Source organism: Danio rerio, chromosome 7 (assembly GCF_049306965.1).
Source record: "Danio rerio strain Tuebingen ecotype United States chromosome 7, GRCz12tu, whole genome shotgun sequence".
NCBI lineage: Eukaryota > Metazoa > Chordata > Actinopteri > Cypriniformes > Danionidae > Danio > Danio rerio.
Genome location: NC_133182.1, coordinates 7,487,628 through 7,507,587, shown reverse-complemented (window position 1 = coordinate 7,507,587; position 19,960 = coordinate 7,487,628). Strand labels below are relative to the sequence as shown.

Here is a 19,960-nt window from a genome sequence, read left to right as displayed (position 1 = left end):
TCCACACATACACACACACTTATACAGTACGGACAATTTAGCCTACCCAATTTACCTGTACCGCATGTCTTTGGACTGTGGGGAAAACCGGAGCACCCGGAGGAAATGCACGCGAACGCACTACACTACTGAATTAGACACACAATCTCAAAAAAAAAAAACTTGATGCTTATTTACATTATCTAAAGTCATTTCTTACGAGGTAGGATCTGTTGTTGTATTATATATTTTCGTTTTAATATGCAAATAATTTTCTTTAATTTGTAATAGGCCTATTGTCCCTCATTGCATAAAATAACCAGCCTTTGTATTCAATATGTTTGTAAATTGTCCATCCAGTTTGACGCAAGCTAAACAACATTTTGGCCTGTTTTGCTTATTAAATGAGTGATTTTCACGGAGAAACAAATCATCCATCCACACAGTTTTGTATAGGACCCGTGTGAACAAAAATATACACTTCATCATAGCCTATAGGAAAATGTATCTGTTTAGAACCAATTTTTTGTTGTATAATTAAAAATATTAAAAATACAATAAAAAAAGGAATAACATTTGAAGTGCAATGCTTCAAAGATCCAATACGCTGCATGCAGAGCCAAAACAAAAACTGGTTTGTTTGTTTAATAAAATAATAATATGAAACTAAAGTGAAATAGTTCCATAACCTGTATTATAACTGTAGTCACTCTAGATGACACATCATCCGTTGCGCCGGTCAGTTTCACCTTTAATCAAGAATGTGCCAGAACCAAATGAGAATATTTACAGATTACCTCGGAATGAGACCTCGGTCTGTGAAGGATGCAGAACGCAGAAACTCGTTGAGAATGGAGATGCATGTTAGATGTTTTATATCCCTTTAGATATTGTAAATAAACAACAAGTTTTTATAGAGATTGTGTCATGTCTTTTCTTTGACGCACGCGGTGAACAGCCCCGAAAAGGCGCCTTTATTTAGCCTGTAGCCTAAATAATAGTTTAGATTTTATAACATATAATGTTCCATTACTTTAAATGTATAATGTTTTTTAATATTTATGGATTATATAAAATATATAGTTTATATAAATGCGCTCTGATCATTCAAGGATCATAATGCGTTGCATATTCTTCTTATTCTTCATTGATCCTTAAATTGTATAGCTATATTTTATAAACTGATCGTTTATAAGGACTAAGCTTTTAATAACTGTAATTCCTCGAATGGAAAAGTCTTGATTAAAGAAAAAGAGAACTTAATTCGACATATGCATATAGTGCGCTTATTTCTGCGCGCATCGCGCGCTTTACCGAATTATCTTTTTTATTCTTTATGCACTATAAATGCATCTGGCAGCACCGAAAAGAGCAAATGCCAAGTTATTAGCGCAGCGCACAGACAGCTAGCTCATCTAGTCTGAACCAGGGGTTTTCAAACTATTCATTGCACACCGATCCCATTGCATTTTATTTAGGATAAACCACTTATTTAAAATTAATTAATTAAAAGGTGCGTACTCTCCAATACACCACTGAATTATAGTGTCATAATATTTAATAATTATAATTAAGATAGACACCTGACCTCCATTTAATAAACAATTTATTTGCCATACTCTGTTAATTTGAAGTTTAAAGTTTAAATCATTTATGTTAAACTTAAATTATTTAAAAACTTAAAAAGACTTAAATTTAGTCATTTAAGACATTTTAGGTCATAAGTTTACATACATTGACCGTTGCATTTAGTATAGGCCTATTCTGGTCTAAATAAGCTTTTTGCATCTTAGGTGTTTACACACACAAATTAAGCAGTTTATACGTACATTTAATTTTACTTTGAAATTACTTTTGATGCAATAAATAATCCTAAATAGTTGAAAGTGTTAACATATTCTTGAAATGTAGTTATTTTATAACTATGAAATGTATTACTAAACAAAGTGAATCATTATGAATTTGCCAAGAAATAATCCACTTTACCACCGTAAAGCAATGCCCCACACTCACTAGAACGGAAGAACCTGGACTGTATGATATGTTCTGTATGTAAAATAGAGAAAATAAGCAAGATGCGCAGTCTCATGCAGCCTTAGTGAAATATAGCGCGTCACAGCAATGAACTAAAAATAAAACCACCCTTGAAATGCTGGCGATCTTAATTTTTTCAGCTTACACTGACTGAGAATAATGTTGCACTATTTTATTAACAAATAATTAGAATGTTTTTTTCCCTTCAACACATTCATCATTACTTTTGCCTGTGCAAGTTTTTTTGCGCGCGCTTGAGCGCGAAGGCATCTATTTTCAGGTGCAAGATGCCACTTTGGGTGGCACCAGCACACTCTGCCACACCTGTGGCTATGTCCCTGCTACAATAATAATAACAACAACAACGACAAAATAATAACAAAAAAAAAAAAAATAAGACAGGCCTACTTTGACGTTGCAATAAAAAAGTATTAATTATCAAATAAATATTTACAATAGGCTAAAGGCATATATTAAATTAAAATAGGAGAAAATCCAATAGAAACAAATGGTACCATTTATTATAGCCCCATGCAGGGTCCAATGTGTTCTTACAACCATTGAATAACTAAGTAAATAATAATAATAATAACAATACTAATAATAATAGGCCTAATAATAATAATAATAATAATAATAATAATAATAAATTATTATTTTATACAGAGTAGGCTATTATTTAGGCCTACAATAGCTCTGAAACAATCATGCAAACCAGGTGCTGCTCGGAAATGGCTATCTTTGCTCAGCATCAGGTGCACAGCAGCAAGAAGCTTGGCAGTGAACTATGACCTTATTTTAATGACAAATGTCTATGAATACTGCTGATTTACGTTTTTATTTAATTTATACATACGCAATGAATGTAAGCCTGCTAACTGTGTGTGGTTCAAATGATAGAATATGTAAACTTTGTTTATATATATAATTAAATAATAATAATTAAAAGCCTGCGTGTAAGGCTTTTATTTTGAGGGTGACGTCACGAGCGCAGATTTGGTTAACCAATTGGAGGAAAGTGGGCGTTTCAGCACCGCCTACATGTGTAAAATGAATTTTAAAGTCGTTTATCCGTTTTCCTACCCTAAACCAAAAAACGAAAATCCAGCCAAAATCTCGTTTTTTCGTTTTCTCGTGAGCAAAAGAAAAACGGAAAAACGGCCGTTTTCTCCATTTCCTTTATTCCGTTTGAAAATGGAAAACAAATGAACAAAATGTACACGGACCAGTCTCGACTGGTAGTCAAGTCACAACTGACAAACCAAACCCATTAAACAGGCGATTCAGAGGCTCGTGTGAGCTTCGACTGTGCTCATATCAGGACGAACATCCGGAGGTAACGAGAGGAACCATCATGTTGTGAGTTTCACGATTTTTAATCGAGTAAACGATTGAATTTGCTACCGTTTAGCGAAATTGAACAAAGGGAAACGCGGATGTTTTTCGGCTATTATGCTAGCGGCATGTTCTGCGGTCACATTACGACTGTGTATTTTGACATCCGCATGATTTACATGTAAACATTACAGGTTAATTTAATACATCTATGCTGGAGAGTGAGTTTAAAGCATTTGGGTTTGATAAATATTCAGCATTTTAACGTGGATTCCTCCTTAGCGGATAGTCATATGACTAACGTCAACGTTTGTTAGCCGCTGTTAGCTTGAGCTGCTTTCAGCTCATTTTAGCCTGTCAGGTATGATTTAAGACATTAAAACTGGGTAAATATCGCTATTAAGTAACATAAGTATAATCTTGGTTTATGTTTTGATGATTTCGTCAGACAGATTGTTTTGTTGCTTGGTGGAGGTTTTAAAATAGCATTAGCTAATATTACAAGAAGCTAACCTTAATAATCACGTTATTTATTAGTTTTAAACTTAAAATAAGATGATTTCCATTCATTTCCCCCATGAATGTAGTCATGATGAGGTTCATCCTTTAATAATTGTGTAAAAACGTCAAATAAGATGTTGAATATGCAAGGTGGAAATGAACAAAGTTACCAAAGTGTTTTTGGTTTGACATTTGTACCATTGTATCTTGATTTCCTTCTCTCTAATATGCGTCATTTCTTATATTTTTACAGCTTGTTGTTCTTGTTTTGATAAGATCAAGCGAAGAGGAGTCGCATCTTTTTGCTCACAACTTTACATAAATGCCCTAATATCCTTGTCAAATCTAATGCATTTATTTCCAATCATTTGATCTTTTTCAGGAGTGCATCCACAGGAAAGACCATGCCAAGCTTGGGTTCCCTGTGCGGTCCGGTTTGCAGATAACCAGTGACTGTAACATGAGGACCGGTGGAGAATGACATCCCATTGTTACGGAGAGCCATTGAAAATGAAGAGGGTGAACGGATACGTGATCATTTATTTAGCATCCGTGATTAGTTTCTGTGCAGCAGGGGCTTTGAACATCACAGCGGTGGATGGAGAGGGAGGAGAGAACAGGACGGAGGCCAACGGTGCAGGTTCGATCCCTGTGGTGGTCACCAAGACCAGCCAGATCATCGCCCGTGAGGGAAACTGCGCTTTAATTGACTGTAATGTCACCGGTGACCCTTTCCCTAATGTCCAGTGGTTCAACTCACACGGACACCTGCTCGACACAAAGAAAAGTGGTACGTTTACAGTGAAAATCTATCTATCTATCTATCTATCTATCTATCTATCTATCTATCTATCTATCTATCTATCTATCTATCTATCTAGCTATCTAGCTATCTATCGATCTATCCACATGACTATCCATCCATTCATCCATCCACATGAATATCTATCTATCTATCTATCTATCTATCTATCTATCTATCTATCTATCTATCTATCTATCTATCTATCTATCTGTGTCTGTCTGTCTGTCTGTCTGTCTGTCTGTCTATCTATCTATATGACTATCCATCCATTCATCCATCCACATGTCTATCTATCTATCTATCTATCTATCTATCTATCTATCTATCTATCTATCTATCTATCTATCTATCTATCTATCTATCTATCTATCTATCTATCTATCTATCTAGCTATCTATCTAGCTATCTAGCTATCTATCCACATGACTATCCATCCATTCATCCATCCACATGGATATCTATCTATCTATCTATCTATCTATCTATCTATCTATCTATCTATCTATCTATCTATCTATCTATCTATCTATCTATCTATCTATCTATCTATCTATCTATCTATCTATCTATCCATCCATCCATCCATCCATCCACATGACTATCCATCCATCCATCCACATGACTATCTATATATCTATCTATCTGTCTGTCTGTCTGTCTGTCGTTCGACCTACCTATATACCCATCCATCCATCCATCCATCCATCCATCCATCCATCCATCCATCCATCCATCCATCCATCCATCTATCGTGTGCATCTATCTGTCTATCTGATTTACTGTTCCCGTATCTCTGTGCACTTCATGTAATGGAGTTAACTTCCATTATAATCAAATATGGCAGATAGTGTTGAGGTATTGATTTTCCCCAGCTAAGTGTAAAGATGTTTTATTGAGACCAAATAGACACAACAAACCCAATAATCTCATTATTGTAAGCTTTAGGAGTACGCTATAAGAATTTTTTTTTACAGAAGTATCAAGACTGTGTTTGTTTGATCAAAACTACAGTAAAAACAGTGAAATAATATTACAAATTTAAATGATTGAATATTTTTTAAATCTGTAATTTTATCTATGTAATGCAAATCTAAATTTCAGGATACTGTAACCTTCAAAAGAACACAACTTTTGTGACATAATCACTTGTTTGATTCCATTAATGCATCTTTGCTGGATAATAGTGTACATTTCTTAAAAATGATTTCATAACCCAGCTTTTTGAACAGTATTGTACACTACCTAACTAAAGTTTTGTCGACTGTGTAAGTTTTAAGAACAACTACTAATAACTTGACTTCTAGTTGAACATTTGGTATCAGAAAGGGCTTATATAAAAGGCAAAGGCCTCTAGTCTAGATTACGCTTAATTTTACCACAGTAAAAATGTGATCATGCCTTGACTTGTAATTATTTAATCAGGACAGTAAAGTCTGTCACTTAACAGAAATAATGTCCAGTATAGGAAATAAAGTCATGCTGCAGTGGAAACAGAATGAATATTGTGTCTGACTCCATCATGAGCTTGGAGGACATGCATCAATACATCTCTGCAATGACTCTAATCACTGATTAATAAAGTCATCTGGAATGGCAAAGAAAGCGTTCCAGCAGGACTCCCAGAGTTCATCAAGATTATTTGGATTCATCTTCACTGCCTCCTCCTTCATCTTACCCAGACATGCTCAATAATGTTCATTTCTGGTGACTGGGCTGGCCAATCCTGGAGCAGCTTGACCTTCTTTGCTTTCAGGAGCTTTGATGTGGAGGCTGAAGTATGACAAGGAGCACTATCCTGCTGTAGAATTTGCCCTCTCCTGTGGTTTGTAATGTAATGGGCAGCACAAATGTCCCCATACTGAATGTAGCCCCAAACCATGATTTTTCCTTTACCAAACTTGACTGATTTGTGTGAGAATCTTGGCTCCATGTGGGCTCCAGTAGGTCTCCTGCAGTATCTGTGATTGGGATGCAGTTTAACAGATGATTCATCAGAAAAATCCACCTTCTGCCACTTTTCCAAATGACAAACTAGAAGTCGAGTTATTATTTGTTGCTCTTACAATTGGAATTCATGACAAGACTTTTGTCTGGTCCTGTACATATTACAAACTGATAAATGCTACAGCATCATAAGGAAGTATATATAAATGAGATTTTTCTTGGAAACACTTTCCATCTGTTTTGGTGTCAAATTGTATTCAAACTTATTTTTGGTTGATTAAATTTCAAAAGGGCGAGGCAGTGGCGCAGTAGGTAGTGCTGTCGGCTCACAGCAAGAAAGTCGCTGGTTCGAACCTCGGCTCAGTTGGAGTTTCTGTGTGGAGTTTGCATGTTCTCCCTGCCTTCGTGTGGGTTTCCTCCGGGTGCTCTGGTTTCCCCCACAGTCCAAAGACATGCGGTACAGGTGAATTGGGTAGGCTAAATTGTCTGTAGTGTATGAGTATGTGTGTGTGTGGATGTTTCCCAGCGATGGGTTGCAGCTGGAAGGGCATCCGCTGTGTAAAAACTTGCTGGATAAGTTCGTGGTTCATTCCCCGGATTAATAAAGGGACTAAGCCGACAAGAAAATGAATGAATAAATTTCAAAAGTTAAAACTCTTAATGATGGGTTTCCTTTGGAGTTATTTTTTATTTATTTATTTAAAATTAGAATAAATACACATTTAAAAAATATTTTGTTAATTTTGGGAATGATCACAGTAGTGTTAGCACAGTGTTAGTAGTTTTCGCCATTATTTATTGCATTCACTCTCTTGTGAGATGTTGAGATTTATCTGTTATGCAACGTTTTGATCTTTAAATCTGCTGATATAAAACGTGACTCTCTAATTCCCAGCTGATGAGTGACATTTGGAGGATTACTGATGACGGGCTTGGTGAAAGAGAAAACTGACAGCGTCTTTTTTTTTTTTTATGTGTCATGGGAACATCGCTGCTATTCATGTTTGTGTGTGTTGTTAATTGTCTGGGTGTGTCATTGTGTGAAGAACTAGTGTGCCTAAACCATTTGACATGTTTTAACTTGCAAAGCATATGTGAATAGATTGACATGCATGCTTGAGTTTATACTTTCAGTTCATTATTATTCGACGAATGTTTTTGGGCGTAGCTTCAGCTTTAAAGGAACACTCCACCTATTTTTAAAAATATGCTCATTTTGCAGCTCTCCTAGAGTTAAATAGTTTAGTTTTAACATTTTTAAATCAAGTGATCTTCGGGTCTGGTCGGAGCATTTTTAGCTTAGCTTAGTATAGATCATTGAATCGGATAAGACCGTTAGCATTTTGCAAAAAAATTACAAAGTTTAGATAATTTTCCTGTTCAAGATTGACTCTTCTGTAATTACATTGTGTACTAAGACCAACAAAAAAGTAACTACAGAAGAGTCAAGCAATAAACAGGACATTTATTGAATTACAAGATGCTAATGGTCTAATCCGATTCCATTATCTATGCTAAGCTAAGCTAAAAGTTCTCCCACCAGACTCGAAGATCACCTGAAAAGATTAAAAAAATGTTAAAACTAATCTGTGACACTAGGAATGCAGTAAAATTAGCATATTTTCAAATAAAAATGGAGTGTCCCTTTATAGCTAATGCTATGGACAAAACATTTAAGACATTTCTCTCCTATCTACAATCTCTCCTAGAGTTAAATATTTTTTAATTAATTAATTTTGTTTAATTTTTTACATTTTTTAATCTATTCAGCCAATCTTCGCTCTGCCAGGAGCACTTTTAGCTTAGCTTAGCATAGATAATTGAATTGGATTAGACCATTAGCATCTCGTAATTCAGTAATTCAGTCAACGCTGGACTGAAGGCGTGTCTGAAGTGGGGGCTGAAGCGATAGTCATAGAAGCGTCAGCCAATGAAATTCAGTTAGCGATAGGCCACTGTCTAGCTGGTGTATTTGCAAACAGCGATGTGATTGTCTGACGCTTCTGTCGGCGCTTGAAAGTTGAGCTAGTCCCAACTTCTGCAGCGAGCAACGCCTCTGAAGCGGCGCTGACGGATCCACAATGCAGTTCGGCAATGCCTGACGTCACCCATTTAAAGTGAGTGGGAAGCTTTGTCACTGACGCCCCGTGTGAATGTGGCGCTACAGTTTTGTTGGTCTTAGTAGACGATGTAATTATTGAAGAGTCAATCTTTAAACAGGAAAATGATCTAAACTTTAGGTCATTTTTATATGAAATGCTAATGGTCTAAACCGATTCAATGATCTATGCTAAGCTAAATGTGCTTTGAGATCTAGACAAAATGAGCCTGTTTAAAAAAAATAGTTGCCTTAAAGTCATTATTTGCAAGTCATTTGACTACACTGAAGCTGAGTATTTAAAAAATGTGGAGTGGAATTCGGTTTGTCATCAGGAATGGTTTGGATTGTTTGTTGTCAGTTGTGAAAGACTAACTAGCTAGCTAACTAGCTCTGCAACACTACTGGCAGTGTTGAAACCTAAGAGACCTTGATTTAAATCAGCTGAAAAGGAAAACTTGAGTCGATTCATCAGTGCGTGATATTCTCGATAAGGCCTGGATTTGGCATTATGATTGTAAATGGAAAGTAGTTTTCATGTTATTGACTTTTAGCTGCTGACTATTGGTGAAAGTATGAGGAATTCACTTGCATAATGTTTTGTAAAGGTCTGACTGAACGATTTCAGGCTGCTGCCAGTAAGCAAATACTGAGGAAAAGGTTGAGTCTAGTGCTAAAAATAGACATATTGATTTGAACTAGTTTTTAAATTTGCTCAGCATTTTGAACCAGGTTTAATGTCCAGCTTTCTACTTCTCAAATGAAAATGAAGCTAACCCTGGATCAGTTCATAAATTGTAACCTAATTTCCAAATATAATTTTTATGTAAATATATTTGGTCTGAAGACATGTATTTATGAAAAGATTGTAAAAAAAAGAAAGTAAATGCTAAGTAATGCTCTCTTTTTTGATTAAGAACCTGGGCCCGGTTTTTCAAAAGTAATCCACTAAGATTTTGGATAAGGGATTAGATCAAATCTTGAAAATGGGGTTTTCAAAAGAAAAAACGGATTACATAATCGGATTAGATCACGTAATCCAATCTTGGTTTTGATCCAGATCAAACCTTTAGTTTGGGTTTTTCAGACTTTTTTTGTAGGATCTGGATCACTTTGATCCAAAAAACTTGGATTAAACTGATTCCATCAGAAGGGTGGATTTAGCGTGGATTTCATGCCCAAAATGTAATGAAAACTTAATTAAATAAAACTATATTTGGATCATGGATGTCTATATCTTACGAGATCTTACGGATGTCTATATGTCTATATCTTACGAGATATACTATTTATTCTATTTATTATATATATATATATATATATATATATATATATATATATATATATATATATTAAGTTTTTAATTTATTTGTTCATCTGTCAGGCTATAGTAATTATTGGCTTTAATGTATTCAGCCTTTCAGTATAGGCCTACAGCAAAATATAAAGAGTTTGGCCTCATAAAATAATCCCCCAAACAGCTGTCAAAATTTACCAAAAAAAAAAAAAAAAAATATATATATATATATATATATATATATATAGATAGATAGATAGATAGATAGATAGATAGATAGATAGATAGATATTCATCACAATGGAAAATATTTTTGTGTTTAGAATATTTATTAGTGATGCAATGATTACAGAATGGCAAATGCCAAAGAATGGCAATGCCTGATTTTTGAAATCACTTTCAACAATTGCAAAAAGAGACTGGGCAGAAGCAAAGTTTCATCTGGCAGAGGAACAACTGACTCTGACCAAACTGCAGCAAACCAAGACCACACTTGAGATCTGCCTCCTAAAGAATACGCTCAGACAAGCTGCTCTCTCCACATCAGATGAGGAAGTCTGACATTATTGTGGAGGTTTCAACATTGTCTTTTTTTTTATTCAATACATCTATATTTGAAACTTATTATAAATATCCTCAATGTTCAGTGTTGTAGATCTCAGATGAGCGGACTGCTGGAAGAGGATGGGGTGGGGGTTTTCTTGCTTTTATTATTTATTATTATAATTATTTTATTATTTATCAACTTTTCTTAGTTTTCATTTCAAATAAAAAATACATTTATATTTACCCCACACTGGCTATTCTTCTTGTTGCTCTTTACATAGGCCTATCTATCCATCTACATTGTGATTGAGCACTGGTAATCCAGATTTAGTGATCCTGAAAAGTTCCAATCTGGATCAGAATGATCCAATCCAATGTTGCTTTGAAAAACTGGCTCAAAAAGTAAGCTGGATTACGTGATCACGGATCGCAAAAACAGGATTACTAAATCCGTATCAATTTTATCTGGATTAAACCTTTTGAAAAAAGCGGGCCCTGGGGTGCGTTTCCGAAAGCCGTCGTTAGCCAACTAAGGTCGCAAGTTTCATCATTACAATCATAGTCTGTTAATTTGGCGTTTTCCAAATCTTTCAATGAACATTTGCAAACTGCATCACAAACTTGTATGCTTGCAACTACACCTCTAGAGCTGTAGTTAGAAGCAGAGTTCCTGGCTGTGTTCTATTTCCAGTTACCTGCCCTAAGCCCTTTTCCTTTTGAACGTTTTAAAACATTAAAGTCATCTCTCTTAGATGTAATTGGCATTCAAAGTATTTTTTTACAGTTCAGTATTAGCTATCTACATATTGACGATTGCATTCCTTTCGTAGTACACTTTGAAAACACTTATGCCATTTTGAACGCAGCCGTGGCTCATGACAAAAGCTATAGGTGATCTATTACTTAAAAGCGGAATTTATGTTACGTCTCCAAAGCTTGTGAAAACAAAAAATATATAGCATATGTTAAACAGCGGCAAGTTTGGTGAAATGATGACCTTCACGGCCAATCACAGTCATTTCTGTTGAGCATGTGAACACAATGGCCAATCAGCGATGTTTAAGAACGTGCTCAACAGCGCTTAAATGTTAGCGGGAAATGGACGTTTCCAAATCGAATTCCAGTATCGTGACAACACTAATTCTCACCCATAATAAACACAACAAACAAAACCTTCAGCCTGCAGAGTTTGTGACTTTGTGCTGCTTTTATTTTCTGCAGATGGTAAATGGTGGATTCTGGACAGCGGCGTCCTCAACATCACCAGCATCACGTTTGCAGACCGCGGGAAATACACGTGCGTGGCGTCCAACTCTCATGGCACGGCCAACTGCACGGTGACCCTCCGCGTGGTCTTCACCAACGGAGACATGGGCGTTTACTACATGGTGGTGTGTCTGGTGACGTTCACCATCATAATGATCCTCAACATCACGCGCCTCTGCATGATGAGCAGCCATCTCAAGAAAACCGAGAAGGCCATCAACGAATTCTTCCGCACGGAAGGTGCAGAAAAACTCCAAAAGGCCTTCGAGATCGCAAAGCGCATTCCCATCATCACCTCGGCGAAAACGCTGGAGCTAGCGAAAGTCACGCAGTTCAAAACCATGGAGTTTGCGCGCTACATCGAGGAGTTAGCGCGCAGCATCCCGCTCCCGCCGCTAATCATGAACTGCCGCACATTCATGGAGGAGATCCTGGAAGTGGTCGGCGTGGAGGAAATGAGACACACTTTTGTTCGGCAAGCCCCCGAGAGTCTCGATGGACACGGCGCGGTGGCCGCTAGCAACCCTGCTGATGTTTTTACTATTTTGCGCGAGCGTGAGCGCAGCGAGTCTCCAGCCGCAGACTCAGACGACGCCTCGCTTCACGAGCAGCCTCAACACATCGCCATTCAGGTTTCGGTTCATCCGCAGTTAACATCACCAGGATGCTGTAACATAGAAGCCCCACCCCTTTCTGAAATAGGCTCCACCTCTCCACCCCCATTGGCTCAGCTGCCTCTGGTGGAGGAGTCTGTTGAGCAGGAAAACAAGGAGGAGTCTGTTCAAGAGGGTGGTGCTACAAAGAAAACCCAAGTCATTTATGAAAGCCATGTGTAATATCCTGAAGGAAGGATTATGACCTCGCTATGCATTTGCTTTGGGGCAAGAAAAGGTCAAGGTTTGTGTTTTTGTTCTTTTCAGAAGAAATTGCTTTCTATTTAGTCATCTTAAAACAAGATGAAGAGCTGCGTTTTTGTGTTTGATCTCTCGAAACTCGAATGTTCGGTTCATATTTCACCTTGAAATCAATTGGGGAAAAAATTCGTAGTTGAATTTTTTTTGCTTAAACACAATAAATAAAACCCATAGATTGTTTTTTGCATTGAATTGGGAAATTTTCATTACAATCGTTTAGATTTAACCCTTTTTTTCCCCCAAAAAAAGTTATTGCAAATTTGCAATTTGTAAAATGCAGTTTTTGGTGCTGTATATAGTTAAAGAATTTCTAAAAATATACATTTAAAATGTATTTAAGCATTTATATTCGTTCAGTGCTATCATTTGCAAAAATAAAAATACAAGAAAATCGATGCAGACTTGCATTAGCATTTTGAATTATGAGATGATCGCTAAAAAGTCACAATCCAGATCTATTGCATTGAATTGTGGCATTTTAACAGATGTTTCCCGAAAGTTATAACAATGCATAAAATGTTGTTCCTGTCACTAGGGGTGTAACGGATCACAAATCTCACGGTTCGGATCACATTATGGTTTTGTAGTCACGGATCAGCCATGTTTCGGATCAGCCAAAAAGGGAGGAGACAAATGTCATTTGCATTTCATTTATTACACAAACAAAACTCTGCAAGAAACTTTTGGATTTAACAAACAGAACGGAGAAGCTGTAATTTTATTAAAAATAAAATGAAGAAATAATCGGCTGAATAAAAATAAACAGTACTATATTCAGTACTGTGAGAAATTCACTATTGCTGATAACACTAAATGTAGAAATCTAACATAATTTTAACGACCCAAATTTATTTTTTAGTCTCATTTTCAATAAATGCTTCAGTCATTCACTCATAAGCCTTGGTTTCATTGCTAGATGATCCTTTTTGAAGAATTATTCAGTGACATATTTTTGATGGCTGGTTGTCGCCACCTATTGGTTAAATAATGTAATTGCTGCATACAACTTTAATTTTGAGCGTCAAGTTAAATGCATACGATGGTGATTTTATCAGTGGTTTTATCTTTTATCCAAACCATGAACTTTCATGCCAGTACTTCTGTGTTATTTAACTCTTTATAACTTCCTAATGAACTCAAAAGACTAAAGACTACATCTCTTTCTTGATTTTTGCGTTTTCAGATTTAAATGCCGCGATTCGAAGGATTAATAAACATGCAAATCACCATCATTTATCATTTTTGTTGCATAAGTATTAGGGTTAGGTCGATAGACGATGCCATCATCCATTGCCGATAGACGTCACGATGCTGAGCCGGCACCGCGATCCTCTGCCTCACCCCCTTTTACAAACCTGTTTGCGAAAAATAAACACTTTGGCCACATTTACACTAATACATCTTAGTTTTAAAATGGCATTTTAGAACGAAAACAATCCCCATCCACACTGGCGTTTCATCTAGCATTTCTGAAAAGCCCTCCTTCCACACTTGCTGAAAACGCACATTATACAGTGAAGAAACGGCTAATGAGGTTGATAGCTTGATTCTGTTTTATTATAATAGCTATTAATTTTAATAAGCTGAACTGTTTGCTAATGTATATATTATTTTTCGTTTGTTAATAATAATTTAATATTACTGACAATTTAACTGTTGATTTACAATGAAACAGCTTAAAATGAACATATTTAGTAATTTAGGGTTTTATTTAAAGGGGGGGGGGGGGGGGGGGGTGTTGGGGGAATCCCTTATTATGGTGGGCATATCCCTTATTTTCACATCCCAATGTTGACCGGTATGTTTTGGGAGTGTCCAGCGGAGTATCATAACTAAAACCTTAATACATGAAATAAAAGTTTCAAAGGTTTTACTTTTTATTTCATGCTTAAATTGCAAATCCAATGAGATTCACCTCATTTGGTAAACAAAGCAAGTCTCTCATATAACTTATCTACTAAAAGACAGAACACATTACTTAACAAACTGTGTTGTGCATAAAATGATTGATGTGCATTAATTAAAAAAACTGAATACATTTAGAATTACACACATTTACTCAAGTAAATAAACAGAATTAATGATGGGCTAAAAATCTGCAGAATTCTGCACGCGCAGATTCCGTGTGGGCCTGCGAATAACCCACCACAACTTCTGTCATCATTATATATGAAGTCTAAATGCTTTCATACATGAGATTGAATGACATGAGAGGCAATCTCTCTCTATGATCATTACAGATTTAGAATTAATCTACAAGTAAAAAAAAATGTATTAATCCGCAGGTCATGTGTGTTCAGAACTGTGGGTTGATCCGTTACACCCCTACTCATTACTATATTTGTCAAGAAAAAAATATCTAGAAGTTTTGTAATTTCAGTATTCGCCAATGCAGGTGTGCAATAATTATAAACACAAAAATCTGAATCTGGTGGTAAAATAAATGCTGAAGATAATCACAAAGCCAAATTTTAAAATAAAAATGGCATCATTCTTTTTGATTTTGGGGTCAAAAATAACCGTATTTCTTTCTGAGCTTGACTACTTACTACAATGAACACTCATGCTGAATGTATTATGGGCGAAGTTCTCTATTCATTTAGAAAACCCAGTTTTGCCCGTGATTTTTGTTTCGCATAGTTTACGTAAACTAGGGCTACCGAGGGATGCTAAGCTCAGAGCTCACATCTAAAGCTGCGGGCACACTAGAGCTTGTGTGTGCGAAATTCTGTCGTACGGCTCTGCGGGATTAAGCAGGACATAAAAAAACATAAAAAAGCGAGCGATTTGCTCCATGTGTGAAATTTCTGTCCAGAGAGGTCATGCTTTGATCCTCGATTGGTCTCTCGCAGCCATGTGATGCGATTTCGCAGGTCAGAGTTCACCAAGCTTGAACTTTGCACCGCAGCAACTTGACACATGACCCTGCGTTTCCGGTTTGACGCATTCCTGTGCGTATGAATGGAAGTCTATGGGGAGAAAAGTGCAGTGTGACCGCAGCTTAACTCAGCATTATTTTGTATGTAGTGACGGATAATACATTTCACGGATGAATTTGAACGAACGACTGGCTGAAAGAATAAAAATGCATTTTTTTCATTCAATATAAATCAACCGTTCCTGAAATACTTCAGAAGTGATGTGCATAGCAGTTTCCAAACTCTCGCTCCCTCTTCTAATGCATGAAGAATGCATGATGCTGGACTTGAACCTTTAGTTCATGTGTACTTGTCAGATATGTGTTATTTATCATTTAGCAGGTAAACACAGCTTCAACACTTGATTCAATGATAACATGTGTAGAAATTTCAGTTTGAGGCATTTATTCGAGTTCCCACTGGAGTCCTTCTGCTGTTACTGTAATTAATGATGGTGTTAATACTTTACTGGTAGCGCTTGGGCTGCTTTTGATTTCAAACGCACAGCTAGGTTTCTTCCTTATAGCGTGAGCTGTTGCATACGTGTTTGTTTTATATTCAACTCAACTTCAGACTCCCGACATTAGTATTTAATCTCTTTAAGCATCCCAAAGCTTGGACGTTTCCTCAAACCGTTTGCTTCTTACCTCTCGTCTCTTATTTTCACTGTTGTAAATCTTCAATGTGGATCTTGCTTTTCTCTGCATTCAGAGTCCATCAGCACTGGTAATAGTTCGCTAAATGGGTTAAGCACTAGTCAGTAAGAATGTTCCTGGTCAGGATTGTCTGTGGAAGCGATGGCCATGGTGCTCTTCAAAATTGCTGTTTTCTTTCTTTCTTCTTTTTCTTTTTTTAGGTAGTGAAATAAAGCTGCTGTGTATCATGATTTCAAGTGTTTGTGCCTTCATTTAAATTCATAATGCTCATGTTGATGCTTTGTTTGAGGTTCACAAATACTGTTGTACTTATTTCTCCCCCATGGTGTTATGACTTTCACACTAAGTTTGAACACTAATTTCAAAATCTTAATTTCTTTGTATTTGCATACTCACTGGCCACTTTATTAGGTACACCTGTTCAACTGCTTAACTCAAATCTCTAGTCGATTGATTGATTGATTTTAATTGGTTTTATTTGACAATTCTAACAAAAATATACACAGAGTTCTTACGCCTTTTCCAACTTCAAATTCCAGCACTTTTCAAGCACTTTCAAGATGCATTTTTCTGCTTTTTTTAGCACGGTAAATTGCATTTATATATGCCGTATGTACTTCCACATCTAAATCCCTTGTGATACAAAAAAAAAAACACTATAACACTCAACCTAAATTGTTGAATACTTTGGAGCATATATTAATTGGGATAGTTCACCTAAAAATGCTAAAAAGTTGATAAATAAATAAAGTTCAGTTATTGGATGAAGTATCTTTTCAAGTTTGGTCTTTTACCTAAAGCTGATACCTCAAAAAATTAGTTTACAATCAGATTTTGTTTGGGTAAAGTACCAAACTTTCATGAGCAGTCGTTCATTATATTTCATGTGCATTGCTATTCAAAATTCATAACAAATGAAATCCTTATGAGTCTGAGAATATTCTTGCTGCAAATTAATGAACTGTTCCTATGCCAACTGTTTTAAAATAAATCAGTCACCAAATATGGAAACCATAGTTTGCATGCTTTCATCAATATTCCTTTTTATTATTTTTATTTTTTGTTTATTTACAGGCATTGCAGGCTTTGTTTACTGCAGCAAGTTAACGTGTCAACTGTGTTAAACCATTCCGGAGCACTGCGTTTGGTGTTTTAAGGTGCAAATATGCATTCTGCGTGATTGTCTCCTAAATCTGCACATTCGGTAAACACATTTCTAGCCTTGCAATTTCAAATTCAAGAAGGTTCAAGCACAAAATCCAAGCACTTCTCTAACCTTGAAAACACAATATTAAAAATCAAGCATTTTCCAGGGTTTCCAGCACCTGTACGAACCCTGTATACAAAAGTCCAGTTAGACTAGTTCATAAATATTTTTAAAAACTGTCGAGGATAAAATACACAAAAAAAAGCCACAGGCCTATTTCCATTGTGGTCCTCGATATTCTTAAAAAAATAAACAGGCAAATCATACAGTAAATGGAGTGTAAACATCGTCAGCTCAGCAACTCGGCACAACAAAATCCTCAACCAACTGTTAAACAAACACTTTTTAATTCCCCGTCTAAAAACACGCTCAATTTGAATCTCTTTTAAAATCGTGGGCAAAACATTCCAGGCAGCAGAGCTCATACACAAAAAAAAAAAAAAAAAGAGTTTCTACCTGATTCACTCTTAAATCTAAATAATATCCCTGCAACGTGCTCTTGTAGAATGACAGTGTACGTCACTGACTAAAACATAATAATTAAGAAAATATTTTGGAACCATTTTCTTTAAAATCTTAAACACCATCACTAATTTTAAAACATTACTTTGACTATAATGTTCATTATTTAAACGTGTAAGTGGAGGTACTTTCAAAACAATTCTGCACAACTTATTTTGGGCCGTCTGCAGTTTATTTTTATTTTTTTTTGTTTAGAACTATCGCTGTACCAAAAAGCTGCAGCATAGTCAACGTATGGCTTCACTAATGCACTAGCTAAACATTTTTTAAAGTTTGGGTATCTAGGAGCTCTGCCTGTTATGCTAAAAACTTAATTTTAGAACAGTTTTTTTAATGGACTATAACAGACATCTTTTCGTTTGTCAAATTACTGTCTAAAATGCGACTTAAATATTTCACAATCGTGTTTTGGAGTAATAATTTGATTCTTTTTTCTCTGACCCGACACATTTTCTTAGTTTTGCAGCTGAACCAAATGTGTGGACAATTTATTAAGGCAAAACCATTTGGAGACCTCCTCAGTTTGTTTACTTATTTCGTTTTCAATAAATTCCCTCCTATTACGAGACACTATTATTGCTGCATCAACATAACAAAAGCTTATTTGAACAAGCCATTTTCAACTCATTCATGTGTATTTAAAAAAAAAAAAAAGCAGCGGACCTAAAACACAGCCTTGTGAAACCCCTTAAGCGACGGGCGAATAATCTGATAACACTCCATTTAAATCTACTATTTGACTTAATCAGCAGGAGACCACACCGGGTGCCACTCCTGTCAGCTAAGAACAGGAAACTGAGGCTACAATTCACACAGGCTCACCAAAACTGCACAATAGAAGATTGGAGAAATGTTGCCAGGTCTGATGAGTCTTGATTTCTGCTTCAATATTCAGATGCTCGGGTCAAAATTTGGCATCAACAACATGAAAGCAAATGGTCCCCCTTAATTAGATAACGTTGAAGAACTGCCTGGCCTTTAGAAAAATTTATTTATTTTTATTTTATTTTCTCTTATACGTTATTTCTATTATATTTTTTGGATGTTACTGAACTCCTCATGTCAAATGAGAGCATATTGACTAAAATATGTATTTCCTTACAGTCAACTTTGATATATCTGGAAGGTTTTGTGATTCAAGAGAATATGACCTTTTTTGTTTGTTTGTTTATTTAATTATAATAATTCTTAATAAATTTGTTGATTTTTTTTCTCCCATTTTATTCATCATTTTTTTCTTTTCTTTTTGTATTAAGATGCACCTCTTTTGTATATTCCCTCTTTTGGATGTTACCAAGCCTCTTATGGTAAATGACAACATATAGATTGAACAAATATGGTACACTCTGTTTTCTCACTGTCAACTCAGGAACTCTGGAATGATGTGTATATGTGTGTGTGTATATATATGTGTGTATATATGTATGTGTGTGTGTGTATATATATACACACACACACACACATACATATATATATATTTTTTTTTTTCTTCTCTTTCAACGCCGTGGTTTTGGTAGGGTAGGGGTAATGTAATGTCTCATTTGAGCATTTTGTTAACGGCTCAGCCTACCTGAGTATTGTTGCTGACCACGTCCATCCGTTTATGACCACAGCTTATTCCAGCAGGATAACGCACCATGTCATAAAGCGTGAATCATCTCAGACTGGTTTTTTGAACACAACGAGTTCACGCAAATGGCCTTCCCAGTCACCCGGACTCAATTCAATAGAGCACCTTTGGGATGTGGTGGATCGGGAGATGTGCAGCCGACAAATCTGCAGCAAAGGTGTGATGCTGTCATGTCAATATGGAGCAAAATCTCTGAGGAATATTTCCAGTACCTTGAAGGATTAAGGCAGTCTGAAGACAAAAGGGGGTCCACCCGGTGCTAATAAGGTATACCTAATAAAGTAGCAGGTGAATGTATATATTAAACA

At 36.0% G+C, this 19,960-nt stretch overlaps 1 protein-coding gene across 3 annotated transcripts; it reads left to right on the top strand.

Moving 5' to 3' along the window:
- Window positions 1–3,210: 3,210 nt before the first annotated feature.
- On the top strand, window positions 3,211–16,523 carry mfap3l (microfibril associated protein 3 like). 3 transcript variants are annotated; one of them, NM_001328051.1, is given in 3 exon segments: window positions 3,211–3,372; window positions 4,232–4,639; window positions 11,761–13,413. In NM_001328051.1, coding segments are annotated over 2 exon segments (1,194 nt in total). In that variant the 5' UTR covers window positions 3,211–3,372; window positions 4,232–4,326; the 3' UTR covers window positions 12,642–13,413.
- The last annotated feature ends 3,437 nt before the right edge of the window (window positions 16,524–19,960 follow it).